General features: G+C 35.9%; 1 protein-coding gene across 1 annotated transcript in view; it reads right to left on the reverse strand.

Annotated features, from left to right (window-relative positions):
• xkr7b (XK, Kell blood group complex subunit-related family, member 7b) overlaps nt 1–24,988 on the reverse strand; it is a 75,852-nt gene that overhangs the window by 10,815 nt on the left and 40,049 nt on the right. Inside the window, exon 2 of the mRNA XM_067371727.1 lies at nt 1,741–1,940. Within this exon, the coding sequence (XP_067227828.1) occupies nt 1,741–1,940 (200 nt within the window). The remainder of the gene's footprint in view (nt 1–1,740; nt 1,941–24,988) is intronic.

Raw genomic sequence — 24,988 nt, forward strand, 5'->3', positions numbered from 1 at the left:
ATGTGTTTCGGAGGAGGCGTGGTTTTGGATGGCAATTTTCAGGGAGGGTGAAATTCTAATTAATAATTAGCATTTCTCAGATCACTTACTGCACCTCACGAGACAAGTAGGGAATGTGAAACTAGTCTTATAAGCATGCTCCTTAGGAACCTTGTATAGAAAATATATAAATAAAAGGCATTTTAAAAGTCCAAATATATTGTTAATATTCCTAGTAGACATCTCTTTGTAGGTCCATTAATTTGAAACTTAGTTGTTTAAAAAGGACATACTGAAGTGAAACAGTAAAGTGTTGAACAAACTAGATGCTGCTGTACTTTATTGCAGTGCAGTCATAAAAAACACTGATCAGCATGCAACACGAATATCATCCAATCAGAATCATAATAAAAACAGCATTGCCATCGTATAGGAGACTGCACACTTCAGAGCGCTCACTTCAAGTTTCTCTGCTCTCCACAGTGAGTGTGGAATACAGATGCTCACTCTCAAATGGAATTCGCAGACACAATGTAAAGGTCAAAAGTCTGAGACAGACTGACAGGCAGGGCCATGAGATCAGAAAAAAGAAACAAAGTAAAAGACAGCGAAAGACGATAAGAAGAACACGAAAAAGCCTTCTGTGTGGTGGTTGGTAACTAAACCCATGACCCAGAATTAATCAGAACATTTCTGAGTCTGTGCAGTCCTACAGCATGTCCCTCTGAGCTCTCCATCCGGCTGCTATACACCCCTATCCCGTCTCTCTCTCTCTCTCGTTCATTCTTTCCTCCCGTCTTTTTCTGCTGACTATCCTTTTCCTCTCATCTTTTTGTCTCCTGAGAAGTGTTCTCTCTCCCAGGGACATGTGGTGGCCTTCTGAGGAAGCAATGAAGTCATCTCTATGCTTTTAAAACTTGTACATTTTTTTCTTTACTTTAATGATTCATTTAATCTCACATTTCTCAATGTATAATAAGAATATAAAATATAATATAAATATTTGGTAGCAGCTATTTGCACTAAGTAGCAGTAGCAGCATTCTCTTGGCGATATGCTATTTACAATAGATGAAAACAGCGATAGATTCTATTTACACCATGTACAAGTATCAGTTCTTTGCAATAAGAGTAAATAGTAATTAAATGCTATCTATACTATTGGCAGATAAATGCATTAATGCAATAACATATTATTGCAAATATTATTGCATTTCTAACAGCTGGATTTTCAGCATCATTACACCAGTTTTCAGTGTCACATGATCCTTCAGAAATCATTCGAATATGTTTATTTGATGCTCAAGAAACATTTCTGATAATTTTTCAGGATTCTTTGATTTATTTGAAATAGATTTTGCGTTGATCATTGCGTTACATTACATTACATTAAAAAACTACCACTTTTGATCCATTTCATGCATCCTTGCTTTTGTCCTTTTATTATTATCATTATTATGTATCATTTTTATTATTAAACTATTTTCATATCATACCTATTGCTGTCTTTTTCCCCCATGCTTGTATCTGAGGTGCCAGAGTCAGTTCAGAGTGGAGCGTGTTAAACGTTTTGTTTAATTCATCACAAGCAAACCTCTTCTCAGGAGTGGCCATATGAATAAGTCATGACAACCACGGCACAATCACACAAGTGTTCTGTCCTCTCTCTCTTTCTCAACACTTCCCTTTAAGCACGCCCAACTAAAAGCATCTCATGTACCCACCTGGGAAACCGTGTGTGTGTGTGTGTGTGTTCTCTCACCCTGTAGGGGCAGTATGTGGTTGCTGTGGATCATGATGCTGAGCTGTAGCACGAGCTGAGGTGCGCTCTTCAGGAAAGCCTCCAGCAGCCGCAGCATGTTGATGTCAGCGCTCTCGAACATCAGGCGCCAGTAGAAATGACGCTGACCCGGGTCGCCATGCCAACGGCTTTGCACTCCCAGGTACAAGGTGTGGACGTACCTGGAAACACACAGAGGGGAAATGTCAAGTGGTTACTTAGGTTCAGTAATTAAAGGTCAAATTATGTGATCTTGCTCTTTATAGCCACCCTTAAAAATGATTGTAAATATACATTAACTGTTGGACTACTGCATGAAAGGGCTCAGAAATTTACCAGGGTTTCAAAATGCCAATTATTCAATTATTATTAAAATATTCAGTTCTAGGTCTATTTAGTGAAGCATTTAGTTCGATGTTTTGCTTCTGTTGTGGTGGGTCCCATCAATGCACCAAAATTGTTAACTGAACAAACAAAAATTAAATCTCCTCACCTCCATGTCAGTCAAGATGTTCATGTCTTTCTTTCTTCAATCAAAAAGAAATGAAGGTTTTTGTGGAAAACATTCCAGGATTTTTCTCCATATAGTGGACTTCACTGGGGTTCAACGGGTTTTTCAGTGCAGCTTCAAAGAGCTCTACATGATCCCAGACGAGGATAAGAGTCTTATCCAGAGAAACCATCTGTCATTTTCTGAAAAAAAAATTAAATTATACACTTTTTAACCACAAATGCTCGTCTTGCACTGCTCTGTGATGCGCCACGCATTACGTAATCACGTTGGAAAGGTCACACGTGACGTAGGTGGAAGTACTGATCCAGTGTCTACAAAGCGAACGTGCAAAGATTAAGTCAAACGGCCTTTACAAAAAAAAAAACAACAACAAAAAAACCCCCATAAATTTCAGACGATTTTGAAGTTGGAGGAGAAAATTAGATGATTTTTTCCTATGTCACATGTGACCTTTCCAACATGATTACGTAATGCGTGGAGCATCACAGAGCAGTGCAAGACGAGCATTTGTGGTTAAAAAGTATATAATTTTATTTTTTTTTAGAAAATGCCCGATGGTTTCTCTAGATGAGACTCTTATTCCTCGTCTGGGATCATGTAGAGCTCTTTGAAGCTGCACTGAAACTGACATTTGGACCTTCAACCCGTTCAACCCCAGTGAAGTCCACTATATGGAGAAAAATCCTGGAATGTTTTCCTCAAAAACCTTCATTTCTTTTCCACTGAAGAAAAGACATGAACATCTTGGATGACATGGGGATGAGTAAATTATCAGGAAATTTTAATTCTGAAGTGAACTAATCTTTTAAAATAAATGTATTAATATTACCAAGAACTGCATAAGCCCAGCAATATGCATATGACAAATTAACAATTTTGAAAATGCATAAACAATAGCAGAAGTTTGATTTACCAGCCAAACACATGGAACAAACACTGGGCCAAATATTGTGTTTGTGTTAGCCACATTACCACGTGACAGATACATTTACCATAGAGTTTGATTGGAAGCACTGTTTTTCCTTGCTCAGTTTGTTATATTATACAGCTGTGTAATAGAGCATAATGTTGGACTGATTTGAAAGTCCATTCTAGCAGAGCACTTATTGTTCAGATTTAGAGTTCCAATTAATTAATTCAAATGAAGTATTTGACTGATTGGACAACATGCTGTGTCTTGTGGCTCCAAAAACTTGCCTTAAGGTAAAAAATGCAGCTGAAAATCAATTCCAGTGGAGGAGAATCACTTCTGACACTGCTGCTAAAAACGCTCATGGTTTAAAATTTAGTTAACGTTCTTACTTGCATATTCATGAGGTTAATAACATTGATTGAACAAGAACCTGTTCGAATACCTGCCTGTGCATATGCAGAAACATTGTCTTATGTCTTCTGAAATATAGCACAAAAAAAAAAAAAAAGTCCCTTTACCATTTAAGTTAATGCATTTGCCGTCACTGTTTTTGACATTTTTTACGTCTTCCCCTCAGACGCTGAAACTGAACAGTGTGTGGCAGTTCCTGAGACTTGCGATAAAGTGCATGAATATTTAACGAGGCGTCCAAGTGGATGCTGCACACTGGTGGTGGATGAGGAGAGACCCCTGATATGATTGCAAAGCACTTTGGGTGTACAGTAGTACAGCACTATATAAATGCCTCATTCATTCATTCATTCATTCATTCATTAAATGTTATTAAATTTGCAGTGTGGCTTTTTTGAGAAGAGTGTTTTCTCTCTCTTTGGCCAGACTAAAAAAAAAAAAAAACCTGTAAAAATACTTAAAGTATCAAACTACTTTGGGGAAATTCTGGTGTAAACTTGGTTGAATGGCAAGCAGGTGAGACAATTCTAGTTAAGTACCTTTATCTGAAAACAAGCTTTGGCTGAGCTGAGCGAACTGACTGTCAAAATGCCCATCACAATATGACACCAGGAGAGTGGCACTGAGGGCTTTTCACCTGTCAGCAGCTTTTGGCAGGAGAAGAAAAGGACACAACCTGATACCATACACACACACACACACACACACACACACACACACACACACACACACACACACACACACACACACACACACACACACACACACACAGTCAATGCGGTGAGCACAAGCTCAAGCTGCCCTTTTCTCAGAAAGTGTGTCATTCAACAAAGACGACTGAATGACCGATTCTTTCTCTTTCAGACAATTTGCAGATTCAGTTCTCAAATTCTATTCAATATCTTTCTCCTTTTCACCGTCAGATTGATAATTCTCAATTAATTCAACAGAATTATCATCAAAAGTGATTGATTAGGGGTGACATTCTAAACTAAATCTACATCAAGTGCGACATTCTAAACTAAACTGTCTTGTGGACGCACATCGCGGAGCTGGACCAAGCCAAACATTTGTAGTTAAATAGTATATACATATTATTAAATCTATTACTATTAAATCGCTTCGCTAGAGAAAACCCTTATTCGTCGACTGGTGTCGTATGGAGCCCTTTTAAGCTAGTAATGGGGCTTTTGAAACACTGCTTCGAAACGTTTGCAAATCTTTTGTTTCGAATCAGTGGTTCGGAGTGTGTTTCAAACTGCCAAAGTCACGTGATTTCAGTAAACAAAGCTTTGTTATATCAAAAGTGTTTTTAAAATGTTTCGGTGGTTCACCACTGAGTGTGATCCCTGTGAACCCATTGAATCATGTGGATTCACTGAGATCGCTCTCCTGTGGCGAATAATTGAACAAGACGTCTATGTCTATGTCTAAGTGTTTTGAATGTCTATTACCTGTAGATGTTTTAATGAAGTATTTGTATAATTAAAAGGAATAATAGTAGTTAATGGTTTAGCTGACCCATCCATAGAACAAACAAAACAAGCCCTGAAAATTTATAAAATACGGAGCCCCGGACATGACATGCAGGAAAAAAATAGTAGGCTAAATCGTGCGCACAATTACTTATTTCGTTCCTTCGATTTATAAATCATGCACGTCTTAGTAAATCATGCGCACAATTTAGTAAATCGAGGGAACGAATATTAAATCGTGTGCACGAATAAGTAAATCGAGGGAACGAAATATTAAATTATATTAACTGAATAAGTAAATCGAGGGAATGAAATATTAAATCATGCGAACGAATAAGTAAATCGAGGGAACAAAATATTAAATCATGCGAACGAATAAGTAAATCAAGGGAATGAAATATTAAATCATGTGAACGAATATGTAAATCGAGGGAATGAAATATTAAATCATGTGAACGAAATATTAAATCATGCGAACGAATAAGTAAATCGAGGGAATGAAATATTAAATCATTCGAACAAATAAGTAAATCGAGGGAACGAAATATTAAATCATGCGAACGAATAAGTAAATCGAGGGAACGAAATATTAAATCATGTGAACGAATAAGTAAATCGAGGGAACGAAATATTAAATCATGTGAACGAATAAGTAAATCGAGGGAATGAAATATTAAATCATGTGAACGAAATATTAAATTGTGCGAACGAATAAGTAAATTGAGGAAACGAAACATTAAATCATGCAAACGAATAAATAAATCAAGGGAACTAAATATTAAATCATGCGAACGAATAAGTAAATCAAGGGAATGGAATATTAAATCATGTGAACGAATAAGTAAATCGAGGGAATGAAATATTAAATTGTGAACGAAATATTAAATCGTGCGAACAAATAAGTAAATCGAGGGAATGAAATATTAAATCATTCGAACGAATAAGTAAATCGAGGGAACGAAATATTCAATCATTCGAACGATTAAGTAAATCGAGGTAATTAAATATTAAATCATGTGAACGAAATTTTAAATTGTGCGAACGAATAAGTAAATCGAGGAAACAAAATATTAAATCATGCGAACGAATAAGTAAATCGAGGGAACGAAATATTAAATCATGCGAATGAATAAGTAAATTGTGCGAACGAATAAGTAAATCGAGGGAATGAAATATTAAATCATTCGAACGAATAAGTAAATCGAGGGAATTAAATATTAAAACATGTGAACGAAATATTAAATCATGCGAACAAATAAGTAAATCGAGGGAATAAAATATTAAATCATTCAAACGAATAAGTAAATCGAGGGAACGAAATATTAAACCATGTGAACGAATAAGTAAATCGTGCGAACGAATAAGTAAATCGAGGGAATGAAATATTAAATAATTCGAACGAATAAGTAAATCGAGGGAACGAAATATTAAATCATGCTAACGAAATTTTAAATTGTGCGAACGAATAAGTAAATTGAGGGAACGAAATATTAAATCATGCAAACGAATAAATAAATCGAGGGAACGAAATATTAAATCATGCGAACGAATAAGTAAATCGAGGGAATGAAATATTAAATCATGTGAACGAAATATTAAATCATGCGAACAAATAAGTAAATCGAGGGAATGAAATATTAAATCATTCGAACGAATAAGTAAATCGAGGGAAAGAAATATTAAATCATGCGAACGAATAAGTAAATCGAGGGAATGAAATATTAAATCATTCGAACGAATATGTAAATCGAGGGAACAAAATATTAAATCATGCAAACGAATAAGTAAATCGAGGGAATGAAATATTAAATCATGCAAACAAAAAAGTAAATCGAGGGAATGAAATATTAAATAATTCGAACGAATAAGTAAATCGAGGGAACGAAATATTAAATCATGCTAACGAAATTTTAAATTGTGCGAACGAATAAGTAAATTGAGGGAACGAAATATTAAATCATGCAAACGAATAAATAAATCGAGGGAACAAAATATTAAATCATGTGAACGAATAAGTAAATCGAGGGAATGAAATATTAAATCATGTGAACGAAATATTAAATCATGCGAACAAATAAGTAAATCGAGGGAATGAAATATTAAATCATTCGAACGAATAAGTAAATCGAGGGAAAGAAATATTAAATCATGCGAACGAATAAGTAAATCGACGGAATGAAATATTAAATCATTCGAACGAATAAGTAAATCGAGAGAACAAAATATTAAATCGTGGGAACGAATAAGTAAGTTGAGGGAACGAAATATTAAATCATGCAAACGAATAAATAAATCGAGGGAACGAAATATTAAATCATGCGAACGAATAAGTAAATCAAGGGAATGAAATATTAAGTCGTGTGAACGAATAAGTAAATCGAGGGAATGAAATATTAAATTGTGCGAACAAATAAGTAAATCGAGGGAATAAAATATTAAATCATTCGAACGAATAAGTAAATCGAGGGAATGAAATATTAAATCATGTGAACGAAATATTAAATCGTGCGAACGAATAAGTAAATCGAGGGCATAAAATATTAAATCATTCGAACGAATAAGTAAATCGAGGGAACGAAATATTAAATCATGCGAACGAATAAGTAAATCGTGCAAACGAATAAGTAAATCGAGGGAATGAAATATTAAATAATTCGAACGAATAAGTTATATACTGCTGACCAGCAGGCGTCACCAGCGTGTGGTGTTTTGAACGCTTCGAAACAGTGAATCATTTTGCGAAGCAATTGGTACAATTGATTCAAAGCTTTGAAAAGCTTTGTTTCTCCCATTATTATTTTAAGATGCCTAAAAGGGCATTTACATAACAGTTTTCAACTAAAATCTGAAAACTTTTTATGAATTTTGACCGTTCATTTACACAACAACGGCGTTTTGAGGGCCTGAAAAGGCAAATTTTTGAAAACAGGTTTCAAAGTTTTTAAAAATACCGTTATTGTCTCAGTGTAAACTACAAAAACACAAATTTGTGAAAACAGTGACATCATGCGCATTACATAGTGTTTCTTTGCAAAGCGACATCACCGACTACTGGCCTGCCAGCATTATACAGCGTTTTTAGTTGTTTTAGTGGATCCATTTGAACAGGGATCGTTTTTACAATGTTGTCATCTGTACACAAAAAAATGCAACAACAAAATAGAAAATTGTTGTGAAAACGTACCCTTAATATTGATTTTGGACCAACAAAAATGGACAAGGTTAGGCCAGTTCACTTGCATTAGAAGGAAAAAATCCTGGAGTGTTTTCCTCAAAACCCTTCATTTTTCTTCGGCTAAAGAAAGAAAGTCAAATTTTTATTTTTTTGGGTGAACTATCCCTTTAAAGGTGCAATGTGTCAATTTTAGGAGGATCTATTGACAGAAATGCAATATAATATACATAACTATGTTTTCAGTGGTGTATAAAGACCTGACATAATGAGCCATTATGTTTTTATTACCTTAGAATGAGCCATTTCTATCTACATGCACCACAGGTCCCTTGTATCAAAGTCGCGATTTCACGCCGGCATGTTTCTACAGTGGCCCTAAACGGACAAACTGCTCTATAGAGTGCATTTGCTTGACTGGATACTCTCTGCTGTCTCAGACGACATCTTTGTCCTGTTTTGGTCACCGTAACCTCTCTATATTGCAGTTTGCAGCCTCACCACTAGATGCCACTAAAATTTACACACTGCACCTTTAATCTTTCTTTCTTCAATTTAACTCTAAAATCAAATTCTGAAATTCAGTTGGTTCAGTTAAACAATGGATTCAAACAAAAAACTCTCAAAATCAGTTTAAGAATTTTCAAATTACTTTGATTCAAATGAATTATGGATTATGGAAATTTGTAGAACTTATTTAATTAAAGAATTCTCAGATTCAATTCGATCTCTTGTTCTCAATGCTCTTCTCTTTTTCTTTATCTTTCTACCTCTCTTTAGCATCTCCCAGCTTCAGGCCAGCTGCATTATCTAAAGGCTGCAGAAGAATAGTTTATCCCGAGCTCTACACTTTCAGCCTGCAACGGGAGGGATTTTTTCATGTTTAACTCTGATAGGTGGTGAGGGCCAAAGATTGCATTTCATGCTCCTCTCTGATAGGCTAAAGGTTTTAAGGGAACTGAGCCTGCATGGCACTATGGGAGACTTTGAGATGATCCATTGCCAAGTGCTCCATGTGAAGTGAATGTGAATATTTTTGTATCTGCGAGAGAGAAAAAAAGAGAAAGACAGAGCCGAAAGCAAAGACATGCCAAATATCAAATAAAATCAGAAACAATATGCTACAATTTGTGCTGTCTGTGTGTGTGTGGTGTCTCAGACAGACATTTAGCCAGTATGCAAGCTCCAGCACATCCATTATCAAAAGGATGAATTCATCTTGAGGTCTCCAGTACTCTAGAGTGGCTTGGAGTGACGAAACCTGAGCAAAACAAGAGAACCACCTCAGATGCAGCAATAATCTAGTTTTTCTACATCTGTGACTTAGAGAAATGGCTTTTTGAGGCTGATGAAGATCAGCCGTCATTGAACGGTTGCAGTGAGGCGGATATAAGACAGGTAGCAGTGAAACACATTGCAGATGAACCTGAGAACCAGAGAGAAGAGACTAAAGCAGCCAAGCTTTACAGTATGAAGGACTTTAATTACATTGAGCATTGATTCTGGCATAATGAACCCTGATTACTTTATACACAGGACCTGAAGGAGAGCAGAGAGTTCCATCTAAGGAACTGTACAGAAAGACAGAAAGAGAGAGAGAGAGAAAGAAAGAGAAACTCAGCATGTATGTGTGGGGTTATTTATCCTCTTAACTAATTAGCACCCCTGTCCCCGTTGAGGCGCCGAAGAGCATTCTTGTCTAACATGCTTACAGTCAACACGGTTTAACGCAGTCCGAATTTCAGCAGTAAACTCTATTATTATCTGGTGTCTGTTAGCAGATGTGCCTTCCGCTGTGTATAGAAATGAAGGAGGCGTGATTTAGCTAATTCAAGACCTTCCAAATTCAATTGAATCTTTCTCTCATTTCTCAAAATTGCACTATGGTGTTATGTTCTTTCATTTATATGCAAAATAATTTGTCATTTCAACTGAAGATTATTTAATTGAATCAGCTGAATTTGAATTCATACTGAAATCAACAGAAGAGGATTTCTAATTCAGATTCCATTAAAGAATTCTGAAATTCAGTGGATTCATAAAGTCCGGTTTGGATCATTTCCTGCACTCTGGTTCAAATGATTGAAGCTGGCTGAAGCTAGTCATTGGCCAATCAAAGCAGGAGCCGGTCAACCTACTGTAGTACACTATTCTAGAGGAGACCACCTTGTCTAAACTGGTTGAGCTGATTTACCCTCTGAAAAACACCTTGAGCTCAATGATGAATTATGGTCCTGTATGTGGCCCTGAGATATAATATTCACATACTGTAACAATATGAAAATTGCAACACAATTGTGACCCTGGAACACATAACCAGTCATATGTTTTTTGAAATTGAGATTTATACCTGTCTATATAAGCTTTCTATTGATTTTTGGTTTGTTAGGATAGGACAATATTTGGTCAAAATAACTATTTGAAAATCTGGAATCTGAAGGTGCAAAAAATCTAAATATTGAGAAAATCACCTTTAAAGTCCTCAGCAATGCATATCCACCCACAAAAATACATTTTTGATATATTTACGGTAGGAAATGTACAAAATATCTTCATGGAACATGATCTTTACTATATCATAATGATTTTTGGCATAAAAGAAAAATCGATAATTTTGACCCATACAGTGTTTTGTTGGCGATTGCTACAAATATACCCGTGTGACTTATGACTCGTTTTGTGCTCCAGGGTCACAAATATGCAAAATAAAATCAGAGTTATTGTCGTACAATTGCACTTACAAACTGTTAAAACATTGCAAAAGCGACATTAATGCACCGTGAGACAACATCAAAGCTGCAATACTTCTGAGAAGGGCCCAGGAATAGATAACATTTCTCATTTCTTTGGTTATTTCACACTGTGGCGATACTCACTGGCACACATTCAAGTGCTCTTCATCTATCTATATCAATATTACATCTGTAGTGGCTTGTTTCCAGGAGTCTGGAGGCCACTGACAGTCAGAGATCCCGGGGCACTGGCCCCACTGGCTCGGTCCCATTATCCATCCTTGCTTAAGATGGTATGACCTGTTTTTTTCAGTTGGAACAAGTGGGTGTTTAAGGTGGCAAGGAGGTAAACACTAGTGCCAAACTGTGAACATGTGGAATCAAAACACACAAGCACATCGATCGCCTCTCAGATACACAAAGATACCAAAGTGTATAAAATTTGGGAACATATGTGCAACAAAATATATATACACAAACACATTTTGTTTCTAAAAATATTTCATTCCAAGCAAAAAATGTTAGGCGCCAAATGAAAAAAAAAAAAAAAACAACAAAAAAAAAACCTTATTATGGAATTTACATATGGGTCAAGCTGTGTGACTAATTGTAAAAGTAATATGTTACTTTTTTATAATTAGTTGCACTTTATGAGGCTTTAAAATGTAAAATGATTGCCCTAATTAATTTAAGTATTAGTTAATATTCATTTAAATATTTTATATACACACTACTAAGTTTGGGGTTGGTAAGATTTTTCAATGTTTTTGGGAAAAAAAAAAAAATCTTACAGCATGTTCATAAAGGCTGCATTTATTATTATTTAAGAGAAAAAAAAAGAAAAAGAAAAAAAAAAGTTATTAACACCAGTCTTCAGTGTCATGTGATCCTTCAGAATTCATTCTAATATGATGATTTGCTGCTCAAGAATTATTTCTGATTATTATCAATGTTGAAAACAGTTGTGCTGCTTAATATTTTTGTGGAAAACAAGACATCTTTTGATGAATATAAAGTTAAAAAAAAACAGCATTTATTTGAAATAGTAAAAACTTCTATAATGTTACAAAACATTTCTGTCACTTTGGATCAAGTTTTACTGAGCAACTAAAGGGACACGGTGATGGAAAAATATATGAGACAGGAAGAAAATGTATATTTCAATGCTTTTTTTATTTTCTCGCAAATGTTTTGCGTTCCCCCAAGAAACTTTGCATTCGCTCGCAAAATGTTTGTGTTCCCCTGAGAAACTTTGCGCTTTCTTGCAAAATGTTTGCTTATATAATTCTTTCTTTCTTTCAAGCAAACACAAGTTTCTCAGGGGAATGCAAAAGTTTTGCCAGGGAAGACAAAAACATTGAAATATATGTTTTTCTCCCATCTCATATTTTTTGCATTGCCATGTCCCTTTAGGGCAGTGGTACCTAAACCTTTTAGAGTGGCGTATCCCCTGAGGCATTTAACATCCTTCTGTGTTCCCCCTTTCTTCCACTTAGACTGCCCCTCTTCCATCAAAAGACAAAGGCAAAGTTATTCTAACACTATTGAATGTACAGTTGAGCTCGAAGGTTTACATACCCCGTGCAGAATCTGCAAAAATGTTAATCATTTTAACAAAAGAAGGATCATAAAAATTGCATGTTATTTTTTATTTAGTACTGATAAAAAATAGCTGAATTTATAAAAATGATCCAGTTCAAAAGTTTGAACCATTGATTCTCAATTCTGTGTGTGGTTACCTGATGATCCACGACGAGCAGTTAAACTGAGCTCTGTTCTTCAGAAAAATCCTCAGTTTTCCAGCATCTTTTGCATATCTTTTTTTAATATTCTTAATGCATCGTGTTTTCTTCTGGAGCATCAGTGAATGTTTGAACCTTTTTTAATAGTTGTGTTTGAGTCCCTCAGTTGTCCTCAGTGTGAAAAGATGAATCTCAAAATCATTCAGTCACTGCTGGAAAGGGTTCAAATATGCAAAAATGCTTGAAAACTGATGAATCTGCAGGAGCTGGAGGATTTTTCTGAAGAACAGAGCTCAGTTTAACTGCTCAGAACAAACAAGATACTCATGAACAACCATCACTAAACACACAAACAGTCGTAGATCATCAGGTAACCACACACAGTATTGAGAATCAAGGGTTCAAACTTTTGAACTGGTCATATTTATATTTTTGGTTTTTTGGGGGGTCTTGTGGACTACATGTAAAAATCTGTAATCAGCTTATTCAGGACAGTACTAAATAAAAAATAACACAATTTTTATGATCCTTATTATTTCATTAAAACGCTTAACATTTTTGCAGGTTCTTCAAGGGGTATGTAAACTTTCAAGCTCAACTGTATGTCATGTTTTATCAAATTCTGAAACTTCTATTAGTATAATTATTATTATAATAAATAAACCAATCAATTAAATCAATAATTTCAATCAAATGAAATCAGTATCATCAAAAGCCATATTTGCACTGCAGTGGCACACGCTGCAACTCCATGTATTTACAATCTTAACACTCTAAAAAATGCTGGGTTAAAAACAACCCAAGTTGGGTTGAAAATGGACAAACCCAGCGATCGGATTGTTTTAACCCAACTGTTGGGTTAAATGTTTGCCCAACCTGCCGGGTAGTTTTATTTAACCCAACTATTGTTTGAAAATGACTATATGACTTTAAAAGAATCTAAAATGAAATTAAAATGTTAATTTATTAAACATATTAATAAATGTTAATTTTCAAGATATTTTGGGTTCATTTTAAGTAAGCGATACTGTAATTTTTAAACAATAGTTGAGTTAAGTAAAACTACCCAGCAGGTTGGGCAAACATTTAACCCAACTGCTTGGTTAAAACAGCCCAATCGCTGGGTTTGTCCATTTTCAACCCAACTTGGGTTGTTTTTAACCCAGCATTTTTTAGAGTGTAAACATCAAAAATTGACCTGAAGCACCCAAAACCCAAAAGAAAAGATGTGAAAATTATATTTTATAAGATGGTTCTGCGCACACTGTGGCATACTTTAACATCATGATCTGCGCAAGTAAATGAGTCAATTTAGAGTGAGTCAAGGCTGGAAAATCGAATGCTCTTTTACTTTTACTCAATATCAGCCACATGTTATTTCAAAGACAGGATGGCAAGTTCCCCGCGACTCCATTAGCATTGCAAAGCAACGAACAGCGTGACTAACATCTCCTGTCTATCAGCCTGTCCCCACCTTAGTCCTCCACCATCCCAGCAGCCCCTGGGGTAGAGCTGCTGTAATTAGCGTGATTAATGCTCATATTGAGTGTGAATGAGGCCTGGGAGGTTTTTCCAGCCAGAACGCACACACACACACAAACACGCTCACACATGTACTGTATACACACTAATACACAAATGGAGTCTGCTAGGTAGAGTCTTTTTCTGACTGACAGAGTTCCTCTGAAAACAAGTATCCAGGATGGAGAAGGAACTCATTAACTCAGCCAAATACAGCTAATTACACTAAACGAGGCTTAGAGCCCACAAAATACGGAAGCAGGGAAGATGCAGCTGGCGCACAGGGTTCTAGGTGAAGAGCCTCTCTCTCTCTCTCATTCACATGCTCATCCACACATACATACATAAAACAGCTGCCGCCACATTAAAGCCTGACTGAAAGGACTTGACAAGATATTCAGTGATATTATGGCTGCTTTGAATAAGGAATTCTACCACAAATGCCACATTGAACTTCAATGAAAGAAATCGGTTCTGGTTTGAATAGGAAAATATTTTATTCAACATGTTTATCCATTGCAAGAAACAAACACAATCCTTCTCACAGGGAAATGAAGCCCTCTTTAAACACACCTGAGCTTCATACGCATCTGCTGTGGTTCTTGATTGTAATAAACTCTGAAAAATTATTTTGAGCTCTGCTTTAGCTTTGATGACAGACAGATATCCGTAACGGAAAACTTTCCGCAATTTTAAACAAAGCAACAAATAAGGATGTCCCCAGATATCCTCAAATAGAGGTTTTGTCAGATTTTTCAGTTATAGGTACAGATTATGTCCCCAAAATATGGTTTCCATTTCCATTTCTGGAAAATAAAAGAAAATTCAATTTTATGGGTCAATGACAAATTCTTGGAAAGTTCTAGTCAAGTTCTTGGGAAATGTTGGTTTCAAATGGTTTTGAAAAATGTTATGCCATTCCCAACAAAAATCTAAAATCCAGACCCCCTGATTCTCATTACTGTACTGACATATGACCAAAATGTCTCTGTGAGGTTCACTCATGAGCAATACTCTTGTGTGTTTTGACCTGTTTGAACTCTTTCGTAATTCGAAGTGGAAAGTTCTCTGTAAAGATGCTTTATACTGCTGCTGCAATAACTTTTATTGGAAGACATAAAGTCCTCAAAGCGAGGGAGAAAGAAAGAAAACGAGCAGTTAGAAAACTGCTGCATGTGGTTTAACTAAATGAGGGTAATTATCCCATTTGAATGGAGAGAGTCCAGTTTAAGCCATGGATTATACACTAAACCCAGGTGAGTGACTGTCTGAATGACTCTACTTAAACTGTAAATTTAACCCACTAAGCAATTACAGTTCAAAGACATCATCAATATTTAGTGCGTGCACTTAGCTAAAGTTTAGGAACAAAACAGCCCTCAGAAGTGAGCTGAATCAGAGAAAACCTTCCTTTGGCGACATTCAGAGACATCCTGAATTGGAAAACCAGTTCATAAATAATGTCAATACCATTGTGAGCAACAAAATGTGTGTCTTTTTCTTCCCTAATGTGATGTCAGTGTGCAAACATGCTTCCAGCACTCTGGATTCAAACATTCTTTCAGCACTGCATCCTTTTGAAATTAATTGAGTAAGAAGCTGATGAGGTGATGACATCCATATATTACCTGTAGAATACATTAATATATAAACCTGAGTGCAGTAAATCCCTCTCTGCCAGCAGACAGATGAAAATGTGTCCATCCCTCCTGGAAAGTCTATACAAGAACACACCTGCACATCTCCATGAATAACAACATTGCACTGTTACTCCACACCATGCCTCGTCCTTCACTGTCTCTCTGCAAAACTATTCTGTCCTTTAGTTTCTGACAAATGATTGTCATTCATCTCTAACAGTATACTGACATTTCTCAGTTATAGCCACCTTTACAAAAAACAAGTGTATTTCTAGTTCATTTTATTAAGCATCTTAAGTTAAAGTTTATTGTAAGTATACTTTATGTATACTAATATCATTGCATTAGTAGTATACTATTTCAATCAGTGGTGTACATTGATGTTTTAAAATGATTTTTTTTAAGTGTATATCAAAGATAAATTCATTTCTCTATACTTAATGTTTTCACTTTTTCCTACCTGTTAACCTGCACTGTGTTTTCAACTCATACCTGCAGCCGGAGGGCGCTCTGTGCACACTTAGTCCACAAATAACACATCATGAACAAGAGGCAATCATGTGACATACACGGAACTAACAGAGGCTACCAGACATTGATATAATCATTGATACAAACTGTTAGACATTACATAAAGACCAAATACAATTTTACTATTTTGTATTTTTACACTATGTAATTAATGTTGATTAAAATCAAGTACAAATCTCATCAAGCTGGTGTTTTTATGCATTTTTACATTTATTCCAAAATAATATCTAAAGGCAGTAACAATTTAAGCAATATATTTGTGAACTGATGTTCAGCTGTTTTTAATAGTCAAATTATGTTCATCATCAAGCTCAGTATACACTGGTCACAGACATGAAAAGTAGGCTACGTTTAATTTCATCAAGCTGATTGCTCACTAAAAACCCCCCACAGTCATATTTTTTTTCAGGCCATTTCAAGTTTGATTTTCACATGACATAAAGCGTTGATATCTAAGTGGGTGAGTTGTTTACTTACTTTTGAATTAGTCTTCCCATTAAAGGATTAGTTCAATTTTAAATAAAAATTAGCCCAAGATTTACTCAACCTCAAACCATCCTAGGTGTAAATCTTATTTCTGATGAACACAATCAGAGAAATATTAATAAATATCCTGACACATCCAAACTTTATAATGGCAGTGAGAGATACAAATATGAGCTGAGGAAAGTGTCTCCATCCACATCCATCCATCATAAACGTACTCCACACAACTCCGGGGGGTTAATAAAGGCCTTCTGAAGTGAAACGATGCGTTTGTGTAAAAAAAAAAGAAAAAAAAAAAAAAAATCATATTTAACCTGCCAGATGGCCTTCTGTATTCAACTTACGCAGAAAGTGTAAACTGGCGTCGCGTCAATTAAGCTTTTTCTGTAAATTGAATAGGGAAGCGTAAGTGTTTTGAACTGTGAGATTTTTACGCATCGCTTTGGTTCAGAAGGCCTTTATTAACCCCCTGGAGCCGTGTGGAATATGTTTATGATGGATGGATGTGGATGGAGACACGTTCTTCAGCTCATACTCATTGGTCCCGTTCACTGCTCATTATAAAGTTTGGATGTGTCAGGATATTTATTCATACGCATTGAAAGTGAACTACTGTAATCCTTGTACGGCATCATTTTCTTCATTCAGCCGATTCGCGAATGTGCACAAAAACAAGAGGCGGGATTTATTGCACAAACCAATCATAACTGATCATATCCAATCAAAGCACGATGGAGGCATTTCCTCCTCTCACTTTCCCCCATTCATTCTCAATTACCCCCCACTAAACCCACTGCTTTAAGGTGTCTGTTAAAAGTCAATGGGCTCAAGGGAGGCATGAGAGATGTGGCGTCCCGCCGTAAGTTTACCTGAGGGTGTCGCTGCTGGACAGTGTTACTTTAGAAAAACGAGTGATTTATACACTTTTTAATGTCTTTTTTTTTAGAATATTTGCATTGATTTATTTTTGTACTATCGATTATTTTCTCATCCAATTTGTTTGAGTAGACACTGCCTCCCTTGCCTCCTCGGAGGAAATTTCCCTGATTTCTACACCATTGGGACTAAATTGGCCCACTTTTTAGTGTATAAAAGTATACTTAGTAGTAAACTTTGAGTACACAACTAGTTTACAAATACTTTTTTTGTTTGTACTGCAACTATACTACAAGCTTTATAGTATACTGATAGTTTTCTAGTTAAATACTTGTATAAGTATTATAAAAGCCAATATGAATCAAATCTGTTATAATAGGCTGACTCTTACACCTTGGAGGAATTGTCAATAAAACCAGACACATTTTTTTTATGTGTTTCTGTGTCGGTTATTATCAATGTGTACAAAGAAGATCAGGTTCAAGTGAAAATCTGGAATCTGAGGGTGCAAAAAATATCAAAACACTGAGAAAATTGCCTTTAAAGATGTCCAAATGAAGTCCTTAAGCAATGCATATCCACTAACAAAAAATATTTTTATATATATTTACGGTAGGAAATGTACAAAATATCTTCATGGAACATGATCTTTACTTAATATCGTAATGATTTTTGGCATAAAAGAAAAATTGATAATTTTGACCCATACAATGTATTGTTGGCTCAAGGGTCACATATAAACTTGAACATGCAAGTTTATTAAATCTTGATTATAGCCTGTTAGATATTGAAACAGGACAGACAAGGCAACATTGAAGATGCATTCACACCAAGATAATTAAAAATGCATTATATGCATAAAAGCATAATAAATCAGCCAGAGACAAAGTTCTTCTAATCAGAGGTATCCCATGAGTCACATGACAGCCAATCACACACAATGGAACTAATTGGACAAAAACAATGCATCCAATCACAATGATCAAACCCTGTAGTTGCTCTTTTAACACCACTGAAAAGGAAAAATATATAATGCAATAAAATATTCATAGGTCAGCTGCAATGTCAATACTGACATTGAAATAATACAATTAGACTAGAGTTTTTCTGAAGAGAATATGAATAATGCTTGTCTGTGCAAAAAGAGCATTCTGGGTGGTTGCCAGGTGTTTGTTTACTTCTAAAAAAAAAGTGTACCCAAGTGTCTGTGATATTCCTTAGATGTGCTTCTGGACCCTCCTACAATTCAAGCTGATGAGAATTTTTCATCTGTTTACCATAAAAAAGTCATCAGTCGCTTGGAAAATTAATAGCACACCTCACATCCATAACACAAATAGTGCAGGATGAGTTACACGCTAAAGCTTAATACTTAGGATTAGGGGTTTGTTCAAACTACTAACCCTGAGAAGTATATGGTTAAAAATCATGATTAAAACAGAAAAAAATGTATTGAAATATTCCTCTGTAATCGTAGATTTGCTTTCGCATGCATTATGCATGTAGCAGCACAGCACTCTGTCTCAGGTAAACACATTTTCAGTAATGTTTACTGATGTGATGTACACACACACACACACACACACATGCACATCAACTCTCTCACTTTCTCTTGCTGTATGACTGTCTCTTTCTGTCTTGTCCAGCACTGGTCAGCAGTAGTCAGCACTGTCAAAAACGCAGAGCGATAAAGATTGAGACTCTGCCTCTCTCTTTTTACAAGAAGTCCAGTATCTGATTGACAGCTGTCCTGTGCCATGAGGCTTTGAATAACACTTTTATAAACTTCTGTGGTCCAGAGAGAGAGAGATAAGCCTCTGCAATACCAGTGCTATTTTTGAAGAAAGGGAAAATATAAGCTATACATTTTCCATTTTCTCCAACAAAGGGAAATCAACAGCAGAAAATAGAAGTTTATTTGGTTTAGAAGTTTCGGACATATATAAAGGGGGGGGGAAGTCACTTTACAATTTTCCAGTGTTATTATAAACCTTATGCAGCATCTAATGCCATTTTCATACTTTATTTCCTGTTGAATAAATTGTGGAAGTGGTGAATATGTGTGAATATGTGCATAAGTGAGTAAATGCAGCTCAAGTTTTGGATTGTTTCGCTGTCCTTCTCATTCCCTCTATATTCTGCCAAGACAGCAAAGACGTAAAACTCAGAACAACAAAGAGCCGGAGAGCGATAGAGACAGAGAAAAAGACACTGCCGAGAAAAATCATGTAAAAACTATGTAAAGCTGAAATGACTCAATCTTCAAAGTGATCGTGTAGAATGAATCTTCATTTTTCTGTTGTCTTCTTCAGTTGTCACTTGGATGTTTGAGAGAACGGAACAAAGACCAACTTCGTGAAACAATCCCACTCAAGCCCACAATCTGTCCATCTATGCCTTCTATCACGCTGCTCGCCTGCCAATCAAAAACACTGATCATTATCGCCATGGAGACAGAAGGCTTGGTGACGTCATCAAACAAGCTTTCAGAGCAGCAGGTTATCAGAAAGTCACTCGCTGGTGAAAAGAGTTTTCTTCACTTCTAAAGTTAACTCGACACTCTGTAGAGTCAAGGTCAAGTGACGGTTTGGCTTTAAAATGGTGTGATTCTTTCTACTTATTAGTTTATCTAGTTCTCTCTCAGACAGAGCAAATCTTTCCAATTAGTGAGGCCAGTGGTCTGGAACAAAGAGACGCACAAAATGTCTTTACGGGATTAGCCACAGTGTTTTTCTCCCACCCTGACTCTTCCTTCATTAAAATGCACTGGAAATATAGAATGGTACACATCAACGACACACACACATGCACACACACACACTTACTTAGCTATATAAATGAGGACAATTTGAGGAAAATTAATTATAATATTGATTAATCCAAACCTAAAACTTTAACCCTATGCTGTTAAGTATAAAGGTTAAATATATTAACAATTTACATGTAAATACATACAAATTTGGATGGATGGATGGATGGATCTGGAAGCGTAAACAGCGTAGGAGACTGACAGGGTAGAGAAGAAACTGCTGAATAAAGTCGTTATTTATACAAAAAGTATTCTTGTTGCTTCATAAAATTAAGGTTATACCACTGTAGTCACATGAACTATTTTAACGATGTCTTTGCTACCTTTCAGGCTCTTGAAAGTGGTAATTAAATTGCTGTCTATGGGGGTCAGAAAGCTCTTGGATTTTATCAAAAATATCTTAATTTGTGTTCTGAAGATGAACGAAAGTCTTACAGGTTTGCAACGACATGACATGAGGGTGAGTAATTAATAACAGAAAGTTTCATTTTTGGGTGAACTAACCGTTTAACTGCAGTGGGTGATTGTCTCTTTTTCTTTTGTTGTTTGATTAACATTATTGAAACAGAAGGTATATGATTCTGCTGTGACTTTAACATCTAATGAAGTCATTGTTTACATTGGTAAACGTAATCATTAAATCATTAAAGCTGCCATCGAATGTTTTTTTACAAGATGTAATATAAGTCTAAGGTGTCTCCTGAATGTGTCTGTGAAGTTTCAGCTCAAAATACCCCATAGATTTTTTTTTTTTATTCATTTTTTTTAACTGCCTATTTTGGGGCATCATTAGAAATGCACAGATTCAGGGTGTGTGGCCCCTTTAAATCTCGTGCTCTCCGCCCCCGGAGCTTGTACTTGCCTTAAACAGTGCATAAACAAAGTTTACACAGCTAATATAACCCTCAAAATGGATCCTTACAAAGTGTTTGTCATGCATACTGCATGTATACGTCGGATTATGTGAGTATAGTATTTATTTGGATGTTTACATTTGATTCTGAATGAGTTTGATAGTGCTCCGTGGCTAAAGCTAACATTACACACTGTTGGAGAGATTTATAAAGAATGAAGATGTGTTTATGAATTATACAGACTGCAAGTGTTTAATAATGAAAATAGCGACGGCTCTTGTCTCCGTGAATACAGTAAGAAATGATAGTAACTTTAACCACATTTAACAGTACATTAGCAACATGCTAACGAAACATTTAGAAAGACAATTTACAAATATAACTAAAAATATCATGATATCATGGATCATGTCAGTTATTATTGCTCCATCTGCCATTTTTCACTGTTGTTCTTGCTTGCTTACCTAGTCTGATGATTCAGCTGTGCACAGATCCAGACGTTAATACTGGCTGCCCTTGTCTAATGCCTTGAACATGGGCTGGCATATGCAAATATTGGGGTCATACATATTAATGATCCCGACTGTAACGTAACAGTCGGTGTTATGTTGAGATTCGCCTGTTCTTCGGAGGTCTTTTAAACAAATGAGATTTATATAAGAAGGAGGAAACAATGGAGTTTGAAACTCACTGTATGTCATTTCCATGTACTGAACTCTTGTTATTCAACTATGCCGAGATAAATTCAATTTTTTAATTCTAGGGCACCTTTAAATGCTAAAGCAACAACAGAATTAACACTGTATTTACATGGATTTATGTGGACATTTTGACATAATTTTGTGTGTATTTGCTCAAGAAGACAAGAAATATAACTCAATTTGGTAGTTGCGTGCTGTCTGAGACCCAGCTTTCTGTGTGCGTGCTTCAGGTTCATTTCTCTTTCACAGCGTCTTGCAACTAAAAGGCTTAAATTCACTTGAATGAACATGTGAAAATGATAAACTATCTTGAGGAAGAATCACTGGTTCGCTTATTCAGATTACAGTTGTAGGGGGACCGGGATGACAGATAGGGGGACTGAATGTTAAATATTAAAATATAAATGTTGAATATACCTGTTTAGTGCTATAAATGTTCAGTATACAAGTCCTAAATCTAAATGCAAGTCCAAAGCTAAATATTTAGCAAGTATGCAAATGGGTAACATCAATCAGTGGCACACATAGTAGAACTAATGCTGAGCTAGTGCTACAGGCAGCAGCGTTAGGCATTAGATTCACTAGCAAAATGTCGACTCCGAGCTAAATATCTTCAGTGAGCTGTATAACTGGCAAACAACAGCTAGAAGTCAGATCTGAGTCAGATCAGATCTTTATGTATTTCTTCTGACCTGTTGCACAGTGTAAATGTTCTCTGCTTAAAGGGATAGAAAAAAAAAATATTTACTCACCATTCCAAACCTCTTTGACAGAACACACAAACAGATATTTTGAAATGGGTCTATTAGATCAAAGTCAGTGGGGTTCACTGTTGTTTTGGACCCCACTGACTTTCATTGTACAGAAACAAACAGTTGAAACATTCCTCAAAATACCTTCTTTTGTGGTCTTCGGAAGAAAGAAAGTCATACAGGTTTGGAACAACATGAAAGTGAATAAATGACGACAGAATGCTCATTTTTGAGGTGAACTATCCCGTTAAGCTGTCTATGGAACTCAAATTGATTGAACCCAGAACACCCCTTTAAGCTGTAGATTTAATATTTATCTACTATTAAAAGCCAAATGGGGAAAAAGCAGCAATCATTTTGCATACGACATGCTATCATAAAGTAAGAAGACTCCATAATGCTCTCTTAAAGCCACTGAGCAGGATTACAGAGCCTAAAAGAGGAGTATTAAGTGACAGCATTGGTGGTCTTGATCAGAATGAACTGGTTTAGTTTTCCTCTGTGGGATTGGGCAAACTTGGTTTAGCACTCAACCACAGACATATGAACTGCCAAAGTCCTCTCTCTGTGTGTCTTGATCTGTCTCTCCATGTCTTGCTTTCTCCCTCTTATCCCTCCTGTCTGCCACTTGATGTCATCTGCTACCATGACCTCTGCTGTTTCCATGGAGATGTGAGAGTGGTGGCATACTCGCTCTTTTAATAATTAACATGTCTGGAGAATGGAGCTGTTCCAGAGGAGCTGTTCAGGTATATTGCTGTGTTTCAGACATACCACAGGTCCTCCAGATCGCAACCATCCAACATCTGGCTGAAAGAGACCTCAACAATGTTTCAATGAGCCTTACTATAGTAATGTGGTGGTATGGTACTGTGATTTTACCAGATGTACTGAATGATACCATATTCATGTAAAATGTAAAAAATGTAATGTTTTGATTACTCAATTTCAATTTAATGGAAAATTAATGATGATTGAATTTTCAGTTTAAAGTAAATTAGATGGGACTGATTAAATTAGATATCCCAATTATTGATTTTGGCCAAAGCATTTGGGGAAAAACTTTTATACCTACAATAATTGTTGTATCCTAAATGGATTTTATTATTAATGTATATATTTTTTAAAAGTTCAATTCTCAATTTAATTGGCATGATAAAACACAGTGTTACTATAGTAGCCTATATGTCCAGAAATCTGTGGCAATTTTCCATGTGAAATTAAATATTTCTCTAATGTAAATAATATTTCCTTGGTAGGTACTTTGATATATACCATGATACTGAATGACTGAATGACATCCTCTCCATGTCATTGTGTTTTCATGGTATATTGTACTTCAGAAAAACAAGATAAAAAGAGAGTGAATGAGTGAGTGAGTGAGTGAATGAATGAATGAATAAGTGAATGAGTGAATGAGTGAGTGAGTGAATGAGTGAGTGAGCCCATGAGTGAATGAGTGAGTGAGTGAGTGAGTGAGTGAATGAGTCAATAAGTGAATGAGTGAGTGAGTGAGTGAGTCAATAAGTGAATGAGTGAGTGAGTGAATGAATGAATGAATGAGTGACTGAGTGAGTGAGTGATTGAATGAGTGAATGTGTGAGTGAGTCAGTGAATAAGTAAGTGTGTGAGTGAATGAGCGAATGAATGAGTGAGTGAGTTAGTGAATGAATGAATGAATGAGTAACTGAGTGAGTGAGTGATTGAATGAGTGATTGAGTGAGTGAGTGAGTGAGTGAGTGGGTAATACACAGAGTGAGGGTGTGAGTGAGTGAGCGAATGAATGAATGAATGAATGAATGAATGAGTGAGTGAATGAATGAGTGAGTCAATGAGTGAATGAATGAGTGAGTTAGTGAATGAGTGAATGAACGAATGAATGAATGAATGAGTAACTGAGTGACTGAGTGACTGATTGAATGAGTGATTGAGTGAGTGAGTGAGTGAGTGAGTGGGTAATACACAGAGTGAGGGAGTGAGTGAATGTGTGAGTGAGTGAGTCAATGAGTGAATGAATGAATGAATGAGTAACTGAGTGACTGAGTGAGTGATTGATTGAATGAGTGATTGAGTGAGTGAGTGAGTGAGTGAGTGAGTGAGT

The sequence above is a fragment of the Chanodichthys erythropterus genome, chromosome 20 (assembly GCF_024489055.1).
Source record: "Chanodichthys erythropterus isolate Z2021 chromosome 20, ASM2448905v1, whole genome shotgun sequence".
NCBI lineage: Eukaryota > Metazoa > Chordata > Actinopteri > Cypriniformes > Xenocyprididae > Chanodichthys > Chanodichthys erythropterus.